The following is a 21,095-nucleotide window of genomic DNA, read 5'->3' as shown; positions in this document are numbered from 1 at the left end:
CCCAAGAAAAAAAAGAGACTGTGATGTCAATTTCTTTAAACCGATAACATGATAACATGAAATAATTAAATTTAAATTTAATTATTTATATATTTATATTATGTAAAATATTAAAATTTGTATATTTTTATCATATTTTACACAAAAATTTTATGTTATAATTCATGTAAAAAAATAAAATATATATTTTTTATTTTATTAAATTTAGATATAATTATTATTAACATTTTAAGTTACGTTATATTCATTTTTTATATTCATTTTTTATGTTCATATAACGTGTCTTATATTCATATCATATTCATATTATGTCATCATATTATGTTTTAAATTATTTTATCTATTTAATGATAAGTTGTTTTAAGAAAATTATACTACTACCTTAAAATGTCATTATTGAAATTGAAAATTAAATTTCTTAATAAAATTTATATAAAAAGAAAATAGATGCATGTATTCTTTTGCTAAAACTTCAGCAATATCATATTCAATGAGAAGGAAAAAAACGAAAAGCTCCATAAATAAACAATTGTTACAAATATGTAATCACTAATAATTCATATAGAGTTTGTCCAGTGTACATGAACAGATATCTACCAGCAACAAGCAACATGACACTTAGAACACCAATTGGAAATGCTAGAGACACCATGAATTACTTGGTTTTAGCCTTGTGGCTTGATGTTGGGTGCTGCTACTAGGTTCGAACTTGGCAGCTGGGGATATCGAGGCTTGGTCTTTCGTAAATGATGAATAAGATTCAATCTCGTTCACTGTTTGGAAATGTTGATTGCTGACTATGGTTGCAGATATGTTTTCCCTCAGTTCCGGATTGCCTGCACAAACCGACCGTCCTATTTGGCTCCCATGAAGAGCTTTGTCTCTTCTGCTGTTCTTCTCAAATCAACGTCATTCCCGGTTTTCATGTTCCGTGTATGTACACAAAGGATCTCATACCGAGATTCCAAATCAGGTAGCGGTACATAAAGCAACTATAGTTCATGATAATAAAAGTTGGAAATGATAGATATGGCCCCAAAGCTTTTTTTGCTTCTCTGTTTCAAGGTTCCGATTAAAGACCATTCGAACAACAGTTTAATGAGCTCAGGTATTTTCTGATGCATGGCACATAACTAGAAACTTCAGAATATCTAACTATGAATTAGATGAAGAAATGCCAGATTTAATAGTGTACTCCAATTGCTTCACCTTTCAAAGGCTAGAAAGGAATGAGGAACCATATGATTGCATTGGAAATGGGAAACAGCAAAGTCACAAGTCAGACATACGATAGAACAGGGTTTTTTACCAGATCAATTGTCCAGGGCGCATGAGTGCAGCATCAATTGCATGAGGTCAATTGGTAGCAGCTAAAACAAGAATCCCCTGAAAAAGAGTTAATTCAGATTAGACTCCTTTTTTATTTTTTGAAAAAAGGGATTCTAATCACACAAAGAAAACTAGACAACATCCTTATTTCTCAGATGGATATTTGTCTAACAAACAGAAAAAACATGAAAAAAACATATTTCTAAACTTTTTCAGAAAGAGTTGCACACAAAATCCTAGAATACAAGAAAATCTACATTTTACAGAAAGACCCTTGGTCTTTCAATGACTCTATCAAGTAAAATACTCCATATTAACCAATTAGCAGCAGCAACAGCAGCTTCATCAAAGAAAATTATGCTTGGTGCTGCCAGACGTACTCTACAAATGTATTTTGCAACAAAGCTTCACCCTCTACAACATACATTGACTGTACCTCTGCACCTGAAGCCAACAGGCCAAATGTAAACATATTAAATCCTAACTCTACAGACTAGTAGGTCATTTGTAGAAGCTTTCATTATCTGCTGAGATTTTACGTAGATAAGCATGTCAGACTTGGAAGCATATTTATACAGTAAAAGATTATCTAACCTCAAAGAGAAAAAAGAAGCTTGGGCAGCTTGAGCAGCAGCTTTAGAAAGAGTTTTTTTTGTCGAGCATCCTGGAGGTCCATGCAGAAGAATTCCATGCATAGGTGATATCCGAAGCCTTGCAAATGCAGCTGAATGTTTGATAGGCCACTCAACAGCTTGCCGGAGCTTTTTCTGTTCATGAATTTATGTAAAATGAAATCCAGGAATCCCAGTACTAAATAAACATGTAATGCTCACCTTCAAGTCTTTGAGTCCTCCAATATCTTCCCAAGACAGCTTTGGAATTTCCACAGTAACACCTCTTGTTATGATTGGGCCAACCATGAACTTAGCAAGCTTCCAGTCTTCCATTGTTAAGCTAAGAAAACCTGGGTTTTCACCTATATCCGTGGACCTTTTAACTGCAAACATGGTTGCTTCACGACATAAAGCTTCCAAAGCAGCCCCAATATATCCATTGCAAGATGCAGCTACAGCTTGCAAGTCAACACTGGGATCCAAAGGAACCTTCTTTGTGTAAAGCTGCAAACAATGACTACAAATGCTTTAAGACTTGAAGCAATGTGAGTCAGGATGCCAATCAAGCAACTATTACAGTGCCAACTCATGCTTACAAATGTTCATATAGTTAGCGTGTCTGATTGGTGGAAGTAAGCAAAGCAACACATATAAGGAACATAGATGCATGGGAAATTCATTCTTACCTTGAAATTTTGAAATTGTTCTTCTTCATTAGGCGTGGTAACTTCAACTTCAGCATCAAAGCGTCCTAACCTCCTTAGAGCTGGGTCGATTGCATCCACTCTTGAGGCACAAAAATAATGACTTCCACAAAGTTCAATCTAATAGGTTAGGAGCGACTGCAACTAGCCCTCTATGAGTGTGTCACCATACCATCAGTTAAGACATTATAGCCTGGATTTTTTTAGCAAAAATTAGGAATTAAACTAAGGAGATCAATTGACTGTACAAAATTTATAAGCCCAATGCATTTAAATTGACAACAAATAGCATCATAACCAACAATAAATGAAGGATACTAGTAAATAATAAAAATAAGAGCAAGAAACCCTTAAGCCTCTTGGAGAAATGCTTAGAACGTAGTGGAGAGTAGTAAGCATGATACAATTTAATCAGTATCCAATATTAGCATAAGAGGACAAACAATATGAATGCCGTTTGAATCATTATGCAAAATCTAGAGAAGCTTACCAATAAGTTCAACATAAACAAGGCTGAGTATTCCATAACTCGTACAAAAGAATGGTGTCTCACAACCTGAATTAGAGAAAACCTGTTAATTGATGTAACCACAACAAATCTTGGAACAGAAGTTCGTGAGGGTTTATTGGAGTCCATCAGTGTAAAGAGTTGCATAGTTAGTCGAACATCCTGCTCACATCTGCATTTGAAGCATAGTTAGTTCAATGAAACCAAAGTGTGCTTCAGAATAGCATCACTTGATTACATGCAAAGCGCAGATGCGCACATATCCTGAAAAACATACTATGTATGATGGTTTTGCTCAAATTTTGCAATTATCAAAATATGAATTTTTTTAGCCAAGAGAGCCATCCATAGCAACCTATAGTGCAATGTAGATAAAGAAAATGGCATATACAACTTTAGTTATACATTCTGTTTTCCCCCCAATAACCGAGTCCAAGATATCAACCATCATACATTTGTTTCATTTCCAATTCCATGAATTCTCAACTTCTTTCTCAAAAATTCATTCGTTGTGGCTCTGACTTCTTACAATACCTCAAACACAACGAGGGCAGAGTGCATCTATTTCATCAATAAAAATAACAGATGGTTTGCCCGAATTTGCATGGGATAGTGCATTTGATAAAGCTTCCCGCAAAATTCTCTCACTTTCTCCAGAATGTGGACTACAAGACACAACCAAAAATCATAAAACCAACTGAAAGTAAAATATGACAAAACAAACTACTCGAACACATAACTTTTGCACCATATAGATGCAATTCCATATCATTACAAAGATCAATGGAAAAAAATGCAGTACCTGAGAACTATTAAATGGGCACCGGATTCCCAAACAATTGCAATTACCAAGCTTGTCTATCATGGCAAACAAAACCAAATTAATCATCTTTCTCCCTTTTTCCCCTCTACTGGCAATAGATAGAAAATCACCCGTTTTAGAACAACAACTAATACTATATATTAGCTTTCTTGATATTCATAGAAGGTGATAAAATTGAAGAAGAGGAAAAAAAGAGAGAGATAGATAGTTTGATAAAGACACTTACCTTCCCGGTGCCTGGTGGACCCTATAGGAGCAAACCACGAGGCCACTGAAAGAAAACCCAGAAACCAATAACTCGAAACCAAAGCTATAGATTGAGAAAATAAAAAAGTGAAGAAAGGTAAAGCTGGATACTTTGAGGCCAAGCATTTGGGCTTCACGAGAGTAGAGAAGAGTGAAAACGATGAGTTCTCTCAAGGATTGGAGAGCCTGGGCGTTCCCTCCAATTGCTTCCTCAGCTTTCCACTGCTCCTCAATTACGCTACTTTTCTCGCCGTTAACGATGATGCTATTGCTATTGCTGCTGCTAAGAGTCGGTGTAAATGATACATCAAGCTTGCAAGTTATACTTGTGATAAAATTGGAATTCGATTATTGTCCAGTCCAGTTTAAGTAGTTTAATTTATTAAATTTAGTTTTAACGTTTAGTTCGAATAGCTGATGAACGTAATGGAGTTTTAAATTTTAATATATTTATTATTTTAATTAAAAATTATTATTTTATTTATATATATATATATTGATTCGAATTTAAATATATAATTGAATTTAAAATTAAATTTATATTTTATTAAATAAATTTAATCAAATAAATTCAAATAAGTTATTTTTTATTTTGAATCAATTTAAATTTAAAAATTAAAGTTTAGTCCAATTTAAATCAAATTTCAAATAATAAATTTTAAATTAAATTTAAATTTAAAATTTTTATTATATTATTCGATTCAATTACACCAGGGACGAGAGTTCAATAGATGAACTTAGAAGAAAGAGAAAATAGGTTGGAATTTGGACGCTCCGGGAAAAAGTAAATTAGTGTTAAGATCAGGGGTATTATTGTCAATTTGATCAGAGCGGACCCCACATTGGATTCGGATATGTGCAGTCAACATTCAACTAAAGTCAAAGATCCCTATTTTCACTGACTCTTTCGGTGAGGTGTGAGAAGGAGGCTTTTGATTGGACCGTCACCTTAACGGCAAGGGACTGACGTCATGTTATCTATTTCAAAATCAACCGATCAGCGGAGCCGTACTCTTTGTGCTTACGTCTCAGTATGTAATTGGTCCTTCACTGATCACGGTTTCATTAACAACGAAATGCTAGCCTGGATTTCAGGCATTTTGTGCATGTAGTTAAAAGTAATAAGCACCGCCTTTCCTTTTCGCGTTCTCTGCACGCTCTCTAACTAATACGAAATCTGGAAATGGCACGCTTCACCTTCCACTTAAGCGCGTTTTTTACTCGAGTTATCACTTTAATCCATTCAATGTTCGAACTATAATCAAATCAGAACCGTCAAACTCATAAAAGCACCAGATCCTGAGCAGATCAGGACCATTCAAAATTCCTATGTCCACATAATCGTCGACAGCGATAAGCGAAGGGACCCACTTTCAAAACCAGCAAACCTCACCTAGAATACGAGAATTTCCCTCCAATGTATATAAAGTCGGATTCAGGGAAATAAAATAAAATAAAATCTCTATAAAATCTCATTAAGCACCTCCTTTTTCGAGATTTGTAGGTAACTGCTTCTTTTGATAATCTCTCTTCACTCTATCTATTCTTCCCAGTGCTGGCAGGGCACTGTTTTTCTCAAGGTACCCATATTTTTTTCTTTTTTTATATGGTTTTAGATTGCATGTATTTGTTGTTTAATTATTGATGGATCTGGGTTCAACATGAATGTTTGTTTATTTTGATTGTAAATTTTTTTTTTATATGGCAAGGATAGCCTGAATCAAGCAAAGTTTTAATATTTAATCTGATTTTTCATTAAATTTATTTATCTTTTTAGAATTTGGAATGCTATGACCCTTTATGGTAATATATGATTATCCATGATTAAATTGTTTAATTGATCTTATTTTTATTTATAGTGAAGATTTGATTTTGGTGACTAATGAATCAATTTTGCTAATCAATTCGATTCATATTAATTTCATGATTTAATTTACTGGAAAAGGTCTGGACTTTAGGGTTTTGAAGTTTTTACGTGTTTTTGATATAAATATTTTGTACGCTTTGAGATTCTTGTAAAAGATATTGACAATTCCCGTGTCTCTAAATTCTCAATAATTGAGTAGTTCTTGAAAGGGTTACGTTATGTTAGGTTCTTACATCTTCTGTGCTTAAATACTTATGATTTAGTGTTTTCTGTTGGTAGATGACAACGCAATCGGAAACTTCCCCTTCTGACGCTCAAGGGATTGGGAATGCCTTTGTGAAGCAGTTCTATACTGTTCTTCACAATGACCCTACACAGGCTTATAAATTTTATCTGGACTTGAGCGTGCTAAGCCGCCCTGATCCCAATGGTGTGATGAAGTCTGTGACTACCATGAAAGTAAGTTTCTATTTGCAAACAATGCATCAGGAATCATCGTATTTTATTTGGTTCATGTTTACACCAATTTACAATAATTTTGGTAATGATTGAAACAGGATATAAATGAGTTGATTCTCTCATTGGACTACCAGAGTTATAAGGCAGAGATATCTTTTGCTGATGCTCAATTTTCATATGCAAATGGTGTGTTTGTTTTAGTTACTGGCTCTTTGATTGGAAAGGATGATGTGAGGAGGAAATTTACGCAGTCATTCTTTCTAGCTCCACAAGAGGGAGGCTATTATGTCTTAAACGATGTATTCAGGTATGTTGATGACAAAGAACTAGTGGGTGTGGCAAATAACGATGTTGATGAGAACATTCAGGCTGTTTTGTCCCCAGATCCTGGTGAGTTTTATGCATCAGTTTCATTATGAATTTTCATCCTTTAAAGGGATAATGTTTAATTTTTAGCTCTTGATTGCAGAGCTAACTCACATGCCAAAGAATGACGTGGCAAATCATACTGCTGCCCCATCTGGAAATGGCGATAACATTTGCAAAGAAGTCAGTTATTCATTGGATAATGGCAAGGTTTCTGTTACAGAGAATGGCGTTGTTGCTGAACAGCTAGTACCTTCAACTGAAGAAGATCAGAATGACTCTCATCCTCTGAGCCAGACTGCTTCCCCTAGAATTCAGGATGATGCTCCAAAGAAGTCATATCTATCAGTTGTGAGTTCATAATGCATACGAGCATTTATATACCACTTATTTGAAATGGGGAAATAGTTTATTCTATTAGAATGCATAGTGCAATTGGGAAGCTTCCTTGGGTAGAATTTATCACTTTTCTTTTTTTAATAATTGTTTCAGGTACATGCATTGTCGAAGAATTCTGCTCCATTTATTGTGAGAGCTCCACCTCCAAAACCTAAACAAGTGGAGCAGTCACGTAGAACTGCAGCAACTGAGGCATCAACTCCTAAAAGCAACAAGGCCTTGGAAAGGAACAATGACTTTTCAGGTTTTTGTTCATTGTTCTTCAAATTGACAAGTATCCAGTGGTTTAAAAATTATGCATTGCAGAAAAGCCTCTTTTTTTTCATTCACACTCCTCATTTCCACTTGTTTCAGGAAAGAATACTTCCATATTTGTTGCAAACTTGCCTTTGAATGCAACCGAGGAATTGCTTAGGGAGGTTTTCCAAAAATTTGGACCAATTAAACCCAATGGTATTCAAGTCAGAAGCTTTAAGGTCTGTTCTGTTTTAGAATTGCTTCTGTCCCTTTCCGAGTTTTGTATGTTTTTGGCATAACACTGACAAGCTTCACTTGGATTTTATGTCTTCAGGACAACAAAAACTGCTTTGGCTTTGTAGAATTTGAATCTTCTACTTCTGTGCAAAGTGCTGTCATGGTATTGTCTTGCCTTCTCCTATGACCTATCATCGGTCTTAAGTTCAATTAGATTTTTGAAAAATTATATTTTTGGATAAACCCTGACTAATTCAGACAGTTGTTGGTGTGTTTACTCTCCTGTTTCATAAATTTCTTGCATCTCACATGTATAATTAGATAAATTTCATTCTGTGCTGCATGAGGAACTATGATATGCATGTCTAAATTTTCAATTCCCATAATTTCAGGCTTCTCCAATTACCATTGGCAACCGACAAGCTAATATTGAAGAAAAGCGAGGCAAGTTAACAATCTTCTTGTACTTGTGCACTTTTGTGTTAATATTTTTTTATTTTATGAAAAGCAAGATTTCTTGTCATAAATATATATTTAGAACATGATGTAATTTATTTACATGCATGGTAAAAGTGTGTGAAAGATTCTCTTATTAGAACTCTAAACTGAATAAAGCATCCCAACTAAACTAGAAACTCCGTTGAATAAACTAAAAGCAAATAATTATAACAGTGGTATCAGCTTTTTTGATGAGTTGTGTCTCAATATGACTACCTTGGTATTTGCAGGAGCCAATAATGGTGGGAAACCGGGTAGGGGTGGTTATAGAGATGAAAATGGTTACCGACATGACAACTTCAGGGGCCGTGGGAACTTCACTCGGGGCAGTAATGGGCGAAATGGAGATTCTAACTAGAAAATTTATCAAAATGGTGGACAAAGAGTTGCTGTTCGCCATGATGGGCGTGAAAGTTAAAAGGTCTTTACTTTTTAGCACCAAAAAGGAAAAAACAAGAAAAAAGTAGTCTTTACTTTTTATTTCTACTTTTAAAGTCTATAGAGTTATTAAAAACTTGTCTTAGGTAGGCAGATGGTGGCTTTTTGAGTTTTGTTTTTTGGAAAAGAATAATCTGTGGAATTATTATTCCTTTTTCTTTATCTGAGTTTACTTTGATAAGATTATCTTGGAAAGTTGGTTTTTCCTATGTTTTATTATTCATTCAAAAAAAAAAAAGACAAGATTCAATTTAAATTACTAATTTAAAAAGTGAAATGACAAATAACAAAATCTTTAGAAAAACAATATTATTGTAAGGAATTAATTAAAAATAGTCACATATGTATACATGTTTTTAATTAAAATACTCGTTAAAATACAACTATTAAGAGTTTATTTGGGAGTTTAATTGAATTGGAATATGTGTTTTATAATTGGAGTTTAAAGAGAACTGGTGGAACACATGTATAAAGCAGCCTCCAAAAGCATTTTTTCCCCAAAATTCACATATGCTATTTTCTTCATATCAATAAGGATTGTCCTAAGCAAGGGGAACAGGAAACTTATTCCAACCAAAACAAGAACCCCTGAACTTTACAGTTCGGATTTTAGGTGCTAATGTACAAATTACAAGTTTGTTATGATTTGTACACTTAACTTGTTCCTTCTAGATCATGGCATGCACCCAGAAACCACATTATCGTACCAAAGAAGGTTGAATTCGTTTCAACCTTTGGACAACTTGCCTCATAGTTGGCCTGGTTGAGAGGCTATCAACTGTACATGTGATGGCCAAATGCAGCAGTTCTACCAGATGGTCGTGAGGACCTGTATCCCATAACCTAGTAGTGAACACATCCTTTGCCTGACCTTGTCGCAGCAGCATGCAGGCCCAAGAGACAATATTAAAACCATTTGCACATGAGGAGAATGAAGGATCCAAAGCTTTCTTATCTGATATCAACTCAAGCAGCACAACTCCATAGCTGTAAACATCAGCCTTCTCAGATACACGACAGGTCATAGCATACTCTGGTGCAACATATCCAAATGTGCCAGCTACACTGGTTGTTGCATGCGTCTCAGAGGTACCCAAAAGCCTTGATAATCCAAAGTCAGACAGATAAGCATTACAATCATTGTCCAACAATATGTTACTTGGCTTGACATCACGGTGCAGAACCTTTGGAGTGCATTGGTCATGCAGATATGCAAGTGCATGGGCTATATCCAGAGCAATCTTGTGAATAATCTTCCAATCTACAGCTTCTGTGGACCTTTCCTGAATAAAATTTTCTAAATTACCACGTGACAAATAATTATATATGAGAAACATCTCCGTCTCACTGGCATGGTACCCTATTAGAGTTACAAGATTAGTATGTCTCATACTTTCAAGGGTCTTTATCTCAGCATGGAACTGCCGAACACCTTGGAACCTTCCAACAGCAAGCCTTTTCACAGCCACTAGGGTTCCTGGAGCTATTTCAGCCTTGTAAGTGGCACCAAAACCTCCACTACCAATGCATTTGCTGGCACTAAAATTCACTGTTGCCTGCACAATAGTTTCATATGTCAATGGAACCCCAATGTCAACAAAAACTGTAATTTCCCTTGATTCAGAAACCTGAACCCTGGATGTTGGAACCCATTTCCTGCTGTAAAAGAAGAGGACAACTAGAACTAGAAGAACTGAAACTATGGCAGAGGCAGATGCTATGGATGCAATCTCGATGGAATCTAAACTTTTGTTAACAGTTGTGTTACCCGAAGGAGAAGGTACACCAGTTTGTGAATCTTCAGTGTCTGTTGTCACATCAACAGATCGAACAGAAAGCGAGAATACATAGTGTGAATGAAGGAAAGGCTTTCCATGATCGCTGGTAGAATTCACAGCATCACCATTCAATGGTAATGAACCTGAGAGGTTGTTGAAAGTAAGCATAGAAAGTGATTTCATGTTAGACAAACCAGAAGGGATTTCCCCTGAGAGTTTATTATTGTTGAGCTGAAGAGATGTTAAGTTTCTCAGATTGACAAGACCTCGTGGAATCTCACCAGATAGCGAATTTGACGAAAGTTCTAATACTTCAAGGGAGCGAAACTGCCCAAAGCTAGAAGGAATGGCACCAGTCAGATTGTTGCTTGCCAAGGAGAGATGTTTGAGATGCTTCAACTGATGGAGCCCTTCAGGAATCGGACCTCTAAATTTATTTCCACTTAGGTCAAGGAAAACAAGAGACTTCAAGTCCCTGAAACTTTGGGGAATCACCCCCGCAATCTGATTCTCAGAGACATCCAAAAATCTAAGTGATCTGCAGATTGCACCAATTCCTGGCGGAATATGACCAGACAATCTGTTCTTGCTAACATTAGCAATCATCCCATGGAGCTTATTACAGTTTCCAAATAAACTTCCAGGAAATGATCCAGTGAGCTTGTTTCCACTAGCAAGAAATGCATAATCAGTCTGCTTACCCAATCTTGTTGGTGCAATTGGTAGCCGTGGGAGAGAACCCGAGAAGTTATTTCCACCAAAATTGTGAATCAACACAGCTTTAGAACCAGAAAATGGCAAAAGCATTGTAAGATGTATTTTATATGTAAAGAATGACAGATACACAGAAGCCGGATCATGGGCTTGGCGAAGTTCATAACTCAAGGAGAAAAAGCAGGGGCATACACTGTAATTAAACCTAGGGATTGATCCTGACATGAGGTTTCCACTGATATCAAAAAGTGTCATACAAGGAACTGGAAGTTTCTCATTGAGCTCCCCAGTTAGCCTGTTCGAGCTCAAATCTAGATGTTGTAGTTTCTTGCATCCATTGAATACTCCCAAGATTTCCCCTCTGAAGTGGTTCTGAGCTAAGTTCACAATTTCCAAGTTCTCACAAGCACTCCAATTTCTTGGTAACTTACCCTCAAGATTCGCCTTGGGCATCCAAAGTACTTTAAGCTTTGGAAGGGTTGTAAGTCCCACTGGAAGGGAGCCTTGAAAATGATTATACTCATTGGTAGTAGCAAGCAGCAATCTAAAGTACAGCTCTTCACTTGAACTCTTCCCAGTCAGCACAGGATCAAAGAGATTAGAAAGGACAAGAACCGACAACTTAACACAATTTCCAAGCTCCATGGGGATCAAACCGCTAAGGTTGTTTCTAGAAACATCAAGAATCTCAAGCTTATGCAGCTGACCAAGCTCATTAGGAATAACACCATCCAACATGTTCGAAAACAACAAAAGAGTCCGTAACTGTCGACAATTCCCCAAACTACTGGGAATACTCCCAACTAGGAAATTCCCTGACAGATCAAGATGCTCTAGATACCGACAATTACCTCCAAAATCATCAAGCATCAACCCATTTAGCTGATTATTAGACAAATAAAGCCCCTTTAACTTATAGAAACTACCAAAATAACCAGGCATATACCCTTTCAGTTTATTCCCAGCTAAACTGAAAACCTCCAAATCCACACATTTTGACAAAGATCCTGAAATCTCCCCTTCTAGTTCATTAAATCCAAGATTCAAAACCCGCAAATTTCTCAACCCCACAAACTCATTAGGCAACTTCCCAGTAAATGAATTCCCTTCAAGATCAAGTTCTTCTAATTTCTCTAAACCCCATATTTCTAAAGGAAGTTCACCACCAAAGTCATTAAATGCAAGAGACAAAACTCTAAGTTCCTTAAGGTTACCAATCAAAGGTGACAGGTTTCCCACTAATTTCCCATTCGAACATGCCCTCCTTCTCAATCCAAAACCATAAAATGGAAACTTAGACAGCTTTGAAGAACAAGAACAAGCTTGAGTAAAGTTACCTTTAAAACCTTCACCACAACCACCAGGGATGTTGATGGAAATGACCTGAGACCTTGAATTGCATGAAACTCCAAACCAGGAGCAGTGATTTGGGTTCTTTGAAGAGTTCCAGCTTGAAAGAATCCCAGAAGGATCAAAAACAGAACTTTTGAACTCCAACAAGATTCTTTTCTCAGGAACCAACTTCCCTGAAACCAAGGAGAAGACAACAAACAGTTGAAACACAAACAAGATCAAATCTTTACAAAACAGATAACATTTCATGTTTGTTTCCTGAGAAAACAAAAACAATCCAACAACAGAAATATCACTCTTTTCTTGAAAGAGTCCACCCAAACGACCAAAAATCACTCTCTCTGTTTCTTAAGGGTAGAAAAAAATTTGATTATTTTTGGACTAAAAAATAAAGAAAAATGTGTTATTTCTATTGGAGAAAAAGAAGTCTTTGCCTCTGGAGGAGAAAGTTCTTTTTTTTTTACTTTGATGGGGTTGTGGAAAGTCTGGGTCTCCAGCTTTGCTCTGTATTTTCTTTGGTTCTTATTTCAGGTTTTTTTTTTTTTTTCTGCAAATAGAATGAGGGGAGAGGGACCCAGGTAGACTAAAGGGTGACGGAGGTGGGGTCCAACTGCCGGTCAACTAAAACAACAGAGCTGTCAACACACGGCGGCTCCTGGAAAGACCAGGCGGATTGTGGGTCTCACTCCTTTGTTTCCTTTTGTCTTTGTAGGTCAACGTGGAATATCTTACTGTTACCAGGAAGCTGCGTCGTTGTTGAGAGGTCACATCACATTAACTCTCCTCAATTCCATTGGTTCAATCAATGCTTTTCTATATCCAGGAAAAATATTATGGAGTTAGTACTCATATATCATGATTCCTGGTTGAAAATCACAACGTAACTGCACAAAACAAAGCTTCTAATCACGGGTGTATAGAAGATACATAAATTAGTTTGTTTAGGATAAAATTTAAATTTAATTTAATTATCGTCTAATTGAATTTAAACAATTTGATTTGTAAAAAAAGTTAGAGCTTAAAAAATTTTAATATTTGACTCGTATAATTCATGAATGTGATTAAATTTTTAAATTTTAATATATTTTAATAATTTTATTTTTATATATCAATTTGAATTTAAATATATAATCAAATATAAAATTAAGTATGAAAGTCGAATTTATTTTTTATTAAACAAATTTAACACAAAAATAAGAAATAAAAATGATAAGTTAAAATTATAATAATAATTATATATGTATTTAATAAAATAAAAAATTTATATTTTATTATTTTATGTTGATACGAATTATTACATATAATTTTTATATAAAATACGGTATAAATATATAAATTTTAATATTTTATATTATACAAATATACAATCATTAGGTCTAAACTCATGACATATAATAATTGATTAAAAATTAGTTTTTCAATTTAACAAATAATATGAATTGAAGCTAATAAGAAAAACTTAAATTAAAATTAAATAAATATTAAAAATTTTATTTTATTATAATCACTTGAGTATTCAAATATTCATTTTCATCAAATTGATTAATCATAATTACTAATTTATATCTAATGGAATACTTAATTAGATAATAATATATATTTAAAGATTTAATTAAATAAAAATAAATATTTGAGAATTTGGAACTGGAATTATTAAATGGAAAAGGCACAGCTTGAAAGAAAACCTATCATGAGGCAAGGGTCACACTTGGGCAGCTATCTACAGTGCAAGCCAAGATGTCCCTATAATCCCGGGATATTGAGAAAGAATCATAAACTTTTCCATCGCTACTCTTCTTATACTCGCATAAGAGGTTTGAATGGTCGAATGCTGTGAGTTTTACGAATCCATAATCATAGTCTTTGAAGAAACTCCATTTGGTGTTTAGGGTGGTAAATTCTGCAAGGCCTGCTCCACCACCACCAGCAACCACATGTATTGTCCCATTCAAGGTGCCTTGGTAACGTTGTTTCTCATTGTTGGTGCATATATTCTGCAGCAGTGATCAGTTCAATAGTGAGTAATCAAAGAGTTGAATTTCAAATTAGGTCCCTGCTTTTATTTGATTGCATACTGAAAGTTGGACATATGTTAAGAAAATATATTCTCTAAGCTACTAATAACACTCAAAAAATATAACGAAGACAACTGCATTTGATGCTATAAATGAAATCAGTATGCAGATTAATGCTTCTGTTTGCTTTTTTGTTTCCTAAAGCAAAGGATTTGATCTTCGGATGCTCTCGTGTTACTAACAAAGTAATTATCTCAGCAGCACTCACAGCAATCGTGTTTCAGCAACTAGCATTGAGAACCGGTTAAAGTCTTTTGGTGAAGTTGCATCAGATTGAAAAAATGTTTGCTGAAAGAATGATGTGTTTGACAAGTAACTAGCAGATACAAGGACAGCACATTGCAGACATTTACCAATTTTTATGTCAAGTGACTTCATTGTGAATTATTTATGACCGGTGTATCTAAAGTAGGTGAGACATGTTGTAGGTTGAAAGGGAAGATTTCGGATGAACAAGCTGCCTAAATTTACTTTTCCTATCAAAAGTTTACCTTCAACAAGAGACTAAAATAGGTGTCATCAACTTGCAAAACGTATCAACATTAAAATAAACTTGAAGATTCCACATTTTAAATTTTAAGTTGATTTACAGCTGGAAAAAGTTTCCTTTAGATAAGATGATTTCCAGAAACAAAGAATGAAAATGCATGCATAACAGTTTCATCACTTTGTGAAGATCGATGTACCTGGTAAATTGGACACGTCCTTTCATAGTGGTGTGCATGGCCATAGATGGCAATGTCAACTTTGTACTTCTGCCAAAGTTTTTGAAGGCTCTCCCTTCCCATTGGCTCCCCAAAAGATCCTGTATCAGCATAAAAGGTAGCAGAAGAATAGCCCAATACTCTATGTGCAAGGAAGATCAGCCATGGTTGCTTTTGTCTATCAACAGATGCAAGGCAGTGCTCTATGAATTGGTATTGCTCTGTCCCCTCCCTCCAATCATGTTCTGTGTCAGCAACACAGAACCGGAACATGCCATAGTCAGTGGAGTACCTGACAGAAGTAGACAATCTATCAACACTTCATGAAGCATCCTATACAGAACCATTTGATAGCTGGTTCTGTGAGGTAATCAGATAGAATGTGGGATGTATCTCAAAGGAAATGTTTACTGATAGAATAAAGGAAGAGGCAGCATTTTCTTTTGCTCGGCATGTACGGGTTAGACTCTAAGCAATGCCATAAATTGCAGTAAAGGTATTATATCTGAAACAAAATCATGAATTTCTGAACTCTATTTTAATTGAAAAAAGATTAGTTACAAATGGAAGACATTTTCTCTGGCTAGATATTTTATATACTTCTAGAGAATCTTGTAATCACGCACAAAGGTCAAAGTTGTGAATGTCAGCAGAAGATTATAAGGTCATAATTTCTTAAAAAGGAGGACAGCTAAAAATATACGATATTGTCATAAAATTCTAGTACCAGAACTTTGCCCTGTTCTCGGTAGGAACATAAAACATAGTCTCTGCCAACACGCCACATTCTCCTCCAGAATCCTTGTTCCCATAGAAGGATCCTGTTCCCGGCCAGTCACGCTCATGGTTACCACTGAGAGAACAGACCACCAGTTTCCGTTTAAGATGAAGCAGATATTATATATATATATATATATATATATATATGCTCAAAACAAGCAGACCGGATAAGTTATGGCAGACCTTGCAATCATGTAAGGCACATTTGATGCAATCGGCTCAACCTGTGCGGTGAACTGATCCCACTGTGAAAGGTATCCGTTTGCATAACATATGTCTCCAATGTGGAATATTATATCAATGTTATTCAAGTCTCGAATAAGCTGCTTTGTTGTGTTAAGAGCACCATGTTGGAAATCATTGTATTCATTGGAACCATCAGCTTCATCCTATAGTGTATCATGGTAATTGTTTATTGGTTAAAATTTAGGCTTCATAGCTAGCTTCAAATAAAAGTTTAAACACTTTAGCAGCATATTTGATGGAAACGTTAGCACTACAAAATCTTTGAAAAGAACATACAACGATCATGCTTCACTTAGAAAAGAGGCAGCCCCAAGTCTGCCTCTTCTTTTTCTTTGCTCAAAATGTTGCAAAGTTACGCCATTTCTGAGCATCTTAGTATATGGTAGTATTTAGGAAGCAAAAAAGAAATACATAGAATCTAAGATTACATATGCTTGGATACCAATATATAAGGACACTAGACTATCAAAGCAATAGTATGCTTAGTAAAATGTTATTGAAGTCATATATTAATCCAACCGACAAAAACAGCTTTCTTTGCATGTACTTAGAGTTTCCAAGAAAAGTTCAAACCTTTCCCATGTCTCCAAAAATGACAACACGTTGTAAAGAATTTTGACCGGGATAAGGAGATGCTCTAAAGTTGTATTCTTGACTCCAAACATATATTCCATTGGACAAAATATGTCCAAGCTTGTAGGTGTACCTGCAAGTTCAATAACAAATTTCAGCAGCATGTAGAAGACAAGTTAATCATTCATTTTTTGAGTTCTGTTAAACTGATCCAGGTTACTCTAGAAATCATTCAGTGAACTTTATTGTAGCACAAAAATGCTACTCCAATGACAAAGCTTTACCAACATTTTTTAACTTTATTGTAACAAAGCCAGAATCTAATATTTTAAGCTAGAAAAAAAATGACACATACAGTGTGTTGGGCCACAACTCCTTCAGGAAGCTGGTGTGTATAAACCCAGGATCTCGCCATCCTACTGTCCTCGCTGGCTCACCTGAGCACATTAATATGATAACACCAATCATATGCCTTTGACTCGAGAAACAACAAACACAAGGTTTTTGGGGATTTTCAACATATAAGTAAACAGATTAGCACAAACTGTCTTAGCTTATAATATAGGAATTTCATAAAACTATAAGGATACACAGAAGAAACAGATAAGCAATTGTCTATGATATTGCTGAATTCTAGATTGTAAGAACGATCAACTTACTAGCTCTACTTGCTAGAACTTGGAAAACATTTAATGCTAACATACAAATCAATAAAAATAGATCCAAGATCTTGAAGTCATCCTTCTCTTCCTCTTCGTTCTTATACTTGGAAGTGTTTTATATGTTTTCCTTTTACATCACGGTTCTTTTAACCCACTTGATATCTAATCTTCAATGCTTGCAGGGAATCTATTTCCAAGATAAAGCATAACATTCATTTCAAGATCACATACAGGCATACATGGAACTCCGACATATCTTGCAAAGCATAACTTGGGTAAATGAGTTACACACCACACATGCTGTTCCTATCAAAAGTCAGTGTTCCAGCTGGCGATCGCTTTGGCAGTCCTCCTTTTGGACCCCATTCAACAAAAGGTACAGCTTCACCGATCCCATATCCACTGGTCCAGGTAACAGTCATCTGAGAATCAACTTTCAATTGTATTATTTCCCCAAGAAAATGTTAACTTGAAAACAAAATAGTACTACGCAGGACAACATCATAAAGCTTTATAACATCTAATCAATTGTTCACAATATTAGTAGCTTGTCAATAGATAAAAAAAGAAGGGTGCACGCAATGAAAATCTTTTATGTTGGTATCTGAAACATGCAGCATAAGAACCTTCATGTACTTCTATGTTTCACTTGCAAATTGAGACAAAAAAAGGAGAAATTGGACTTACTTCGTTCCATACTTTTCCTTGAGCTAATCGTGGGTAAACTGGTGCATTTGGATTTGAGAAAGAAACTTTATTTGACACCGCCACCACCTTTGGCTATTATATAATCAAGAAAAATGGAGTTATGTAAATAAACAGTTGATAGGATGGTCAAGGTTGGAACCCAACAAGTAGCCTAGTTCTCATATAGAATTGATTAGAAAATGCCAACTGCAATAAGTAAAGATGATGAAAGAGAATAATTAGACTGATGAAAGTGAAATATTTTCCAGGTATAATTATGAACAGCCAGCCCGTATACACGCGCACACATTAGCTGCTACTTGTGTAAAACGGGAAGAATCACAAAAATTTTATTTAGCTACACACACTATTGAAACACCAGCAGACCCACTATTTGGCTTGTATTATAATGAGACAAATTGTTCTTCGAATGAATATGCATAATATAGAAAGACAATTATAAGCATACATTTAACAAACCGCCAGAAAATAGCACCAACGAGAAGTCAGATCTCTGGTTAATCAACTGAAGTTTCAATGACCCTTTTCCGGTTTCTTTATACTTGGGAGTACTGTAGTTTGCATACTGATACTGCAAGAAGAGGTCAGAAAGTTCAAGTTCACATCCTTTTGCATTCCCATTTCACAAATAGCAGGTATTTCAGCAAAGTAGAAAGCAAAATCACAGGCAAGCGGCAGTGGAAACCTTAATAGGTGCTGAACACAATAGTGGAGGGGCTACCCATGGATTATCTGCTGAAGCAGGACAAGAAGAAGCGCTGGAAAATTTGAAACAGATTAGTTTCTAGATTGAACATCTGAAAACATGATTCAAAAGGTTCTGGATGTTGACTATAATGAGATCCCACGTCTCGGCAACCTGGAAATGTGATAAAGACACATGTTTTACCTGAAATTGGAAGGAGAAAACACTCCAATCCAATCATCAACTGATGGATTAGGAGAACTAAACTCCACTGTCACCCAATCTGCATTTTGCCCCTGAAACACTTATGAACGTTTATATACAGTTTTGTAATGCACATAATCCTAAATGTCTATTGGGTGATTATTCTTTTTCTTAATGGAGGAAACTAATCTTTTCCTTCCTGAAAAAATGTGTAGTTTTTCAACTACAAAAACTTACATTCAACCCAAGAACTGTAGGAGTGACTTTTATGTAAGCTTGAAGGTTGAGAGCAAAAGTTGCCTTTTGAACAGCAATCGTTGAAAGAGGCTGATCTCCATGAGAAGCAGCCTCTTCAAGTGTTGCGAGAATGAAAAGAATTGACAAGAAAATCAATCTCAATTCCATCATCCCACCAAATATCTGAAACCAATCACAAAAGAAAAACCTCTGAGTTACAGACAAGAAAAAGAACCCAACTCTGCCTGAAAACAAACCCAAAAGGTAGTTTCAAAAGATAACATCAAAAAAACCAACAGGACATTGCTATTTGTAATGAACCAATCCCTTAAAGGGCATACATAAACAGATACAACTAAATAAATAAAATATTAAAGTCAAAAGGTAGATTCCTGCATCTACAAGTTTGATTATAATAAGTAATTGGGTACCCTAAAAGACACTAAAGTTTAAGAGATAAAAAGAGAAAAAGGATTGGACTGAGCAGGGGAAGCAATCAATAAGATTAAATCATATGAAGAGTTCAAGGAATATGGACTTTGGGAATTCTCTGATCAATCAATAAGAGCAAACAAGTTGAAGGGTAAATGATATGTAAGCATAATTGGTAAGCAAACTCTTATAAAAGCAAACATCGAATCTATCCCCGGAAGATTCGAATTTTAAAGATTTAAAAACAAAGTGAAACTGTCTGAGTTTAACGTTGAACTTGCTGTCACGTGTGATGTCGGGCAGGGCACGTGGGTATGAGGATTAATGGGCTCCACCGCTTCTGTTGCTAAAAACGGGCCTTTTCAAAGCCGTTGCCTGACAGGAAATTTTCTTACAATGGAGGATGTTCATCGTTTCAAATGAACTGTAGGGAACGGATTCGACCAAAGTAGATATTACAGCTGTTATCCAAAAATTGAATATCAGTTATGTCCACAACAAAATCTCACTCTAATGACAATCTGTTTCGTTGATGGAAAGCAAAAAAAAAAAAAACCTTAAATTAGATGAGATATTTAAGGTAAAATTTCCTGTTAACAGCAGGAACTTCTTAAAGAGGCTTTCCAGCAACACCCTCAGAAGGACTTCAATACCCACTTTCGATTTCAACATGTATGAGATGATGCCATCTTCCCTAAACAAGAAGCAAAATCCAGAACACCGCAATGACTACGAAGAATAAGATAAAAGAAAGAATGGGTTTAGGGTTGTGATCAAAGAAATTTCCGTTTAACCTCATTCCATAGCATTAAAACAGTGAAATATTTCTCTGCAGTAACATAACCATTAATCAGGAACAAATATGTTTGATCATTTGGCTGAAACCGCAGCAAAGCCATCCTTCTGAAAGTCCTCCTAGGATCTTCCAACCGTCCAGCTTTACAGAAGGCATGAATAATTGAGTTGCAGTCATGAGTTTTTTACTTCATTGCGAGGGTCTTCAACAACTTCATCTACAAATGCAGCCATCACCTCAGGTCTTTGATTCTCCATCGGACCTGCCATTGTAGTAAGGTAACTCCTTTTCAAAAAGTAAGTTAACTCCTTGTCAAATAAGGTGGTCTTGCATCTCGCATATGATATCCCTAAACAATGTAAAAGCACTGAATACTGAAAATCATATATTCCTGTATCCAACTGAAGCCCTCAACCATTCATG

The 21,095-nt window shown here is 35.5% G+C and overlaps 4 protein-coding genes across 12 annotated transcripts; 1 reads left to right on the top strand and 3 right to left on the bottom strand.

Annotated features, from left to right (window-relative positions):
* Positions 1-491: 491 nt before the first annotated feature.
* Positions 492-4,622, bottom strand: LOC111281473 (cell division control protein 48 homolog B-like). 6 transcript variants are annotated; one of them, XR_016342059.1, is made up of 9 exons: positions 4,336-4,622; positions 4,205-4,249; positions 3,958-4,013; positions 3,138-3,820; positions 2,630-2,840; positions 2,163-2,460; positions 1,924-2,096; positions 1,310-1,386; positions 492-1,055 (listed from the first exon to the last, which is right to left on the bottom strand). XR_016342059.1 is itself a non-coding variant. In XM_089760529.1 (9 exons), exons 6-9 carry the CDS (start codon positions 2,683-2,685, stop codon positions 1,371-1,373), a joined length of 543 nt encoding a protein of 180 aa, XP_089616655.1. In that variant the 5' UTR covers positions 2,686-2,840; positions 3,138-3,327; positions 3,609-3,820; positions 3,958-4,013; positions 4,205-4,249; positions 4,336-4,621; the 3' UTR covers positions 492-1,370. The 6 variants fall into 6 exon arrangements, 5 of the variants coding, with proteins under 5 accessions (XP_089616655.1, XP_089616653.1, XP_089616652.1 ...); XM_089760529.1 differs by having other exon boundaries at positions 492-1,386; positions 3,138-3,327; positions 3,609-3,820; positions 4,336-4,621; XM_089760527.1 differs by having other exon boundaries at positions 492-1,386; positions 3,138-3,327; positions 3,690-3,820; positions 4,336-4,621.
* Positions 4,623-5,644: 1,022 nt separating this feature from the next.
* Positions 5,645-8,920, top strand: LOC111282312 (nuclear transport factor 2-like). Its single transcript, XM_022870341.2, has 9 exons — positions 5,645-5,804; positions 6,371-6,550; positions 6,649-6,940; positions 7,020-7,267; positions 7,409-7,559; positions 7,670-7,791; positions 7,887-7,952; positions 8,182-8,233; positions 8,518-8,920. The coding sequence occupies exons 2-9, from the start codon at positions 6,371-6,373 to the stop codon at positions 8,643-8,645; spliced, it is 1,239 nt and encodes a 412-aa protein (XP_022726076.1). The 5' UTR covers positions 5,645-5,804; the 3' UTR covers positions 8,646-8,920.
* Positions 8,921-9,192: 272 nt separating this feature from the next.
* On the bottom strand, positions 9,193-13,249 carry LOC111281813 (LRR receptor-like serine/threonine-protein kinase RPK2). Of its 2 annotated transcripts, XM_089760525.1 has the most exons (2): positions 10,785-13,249; positions 9,193-10,646 (listed from the first exon to the last, which is right to left on the bottom strand). In XM_089760525.1, the coding sequence occupies exons 1-2, from the start codon at positions 12,817-12,819 to the stop codon at positions 9,424-9,426; spliced, it is 3,258 nt and encodes a 1,085-aa protein (XP_089616651.1). In that variant the 5' UTR covers positions 12,820-13,249; the 3' UTR covers positions 9,193-9,423. The 2 variants fall into 2 exon arrangements, with proteins under 2 accessions (XP_089616651.1, XP_022725249.2); XM_022869514.2 differs by having other exon boundaries at positions 9,193-13,248.
* A 903-nt stretch (positions 13,250-14,152) lies between these two features.
* On the bottom strand, positions 14,153-21,067 carry LOC111281814 (putative inactive purple acid phosphatase 1). Of its 3 annotated transcripts, XM_089760518.1 has the most exons (15): positions 20,671-21,067; positions 20,433-20,570; positions 20,154-20,337; positions 19,445-19,627; positions 19,208-19,299; positions 19,004-19,076; positions 18,767-18,889; positions 18,298-18,390; positions 17,903-18,032; positions 17,304-17,385; positions 16,949-17,081; positions 16,313-16,518; positions 16,077-16,202; positions 15,332-15,641; positions 14,153-14,564 (listed from the first exon to the last, which is right to left on the bottom strand). In XM_089760518.1, exons 4-15 carry the CDS (start codon positions 19,613-19,615, stop codon positions 14,259-14,261), a joined length of 1,845 nt encoding a protein of 614 aa, XP_089616644.1. In that variant the 5' UTR covers positions 19,616-19,627; positions 20,154-20,337; positions 20,433-20,570; positions 20,671-21,067; the 3' UTR covers positions 14,153-14,258. The 3 variants fall into 3 exon arrangements, with proteins under 3 accessions (XP_089616644.1, XP_022725252.2, XP_022725253.2); XM_022869517.2 differs by lacking the exons at positions 20,154-20,337; positions 20,433-20,570; positions 20,671-21,067 and adding an exon at positions 19,876-20,109; XM_022869518.2 differs by lacking the exons at positions 20,154-20,337; positions 20,433-20,570; positions 20,671-21,067 and adding an exon at positions 19,983-20,102.
* Between the last annotated feature and the right edge of the window lie 28 nt (positions 21,068-21,095).

The sequence above is a fragment of the Durio zibethinus genome, chromosome 5 (genome assembly GCF_047325235.1).
Source record: "Durio zibethinus cultivar Kanyao isolate XHJ-2024 chromosome 5, ASM4732523v1, whole genome shotgun sequence".
Taxonomy (NCBI): Eukaryota; Viridiplantae; Streptophyta; class Magnoliopsida; order Malvales; family Malvaceae; genus Durio; species Durio zibethinus.
Note: the sequence above shows the minus strand (reverse complement) of the source record. Positions and strands in the feature narration are given on the sequence as shown.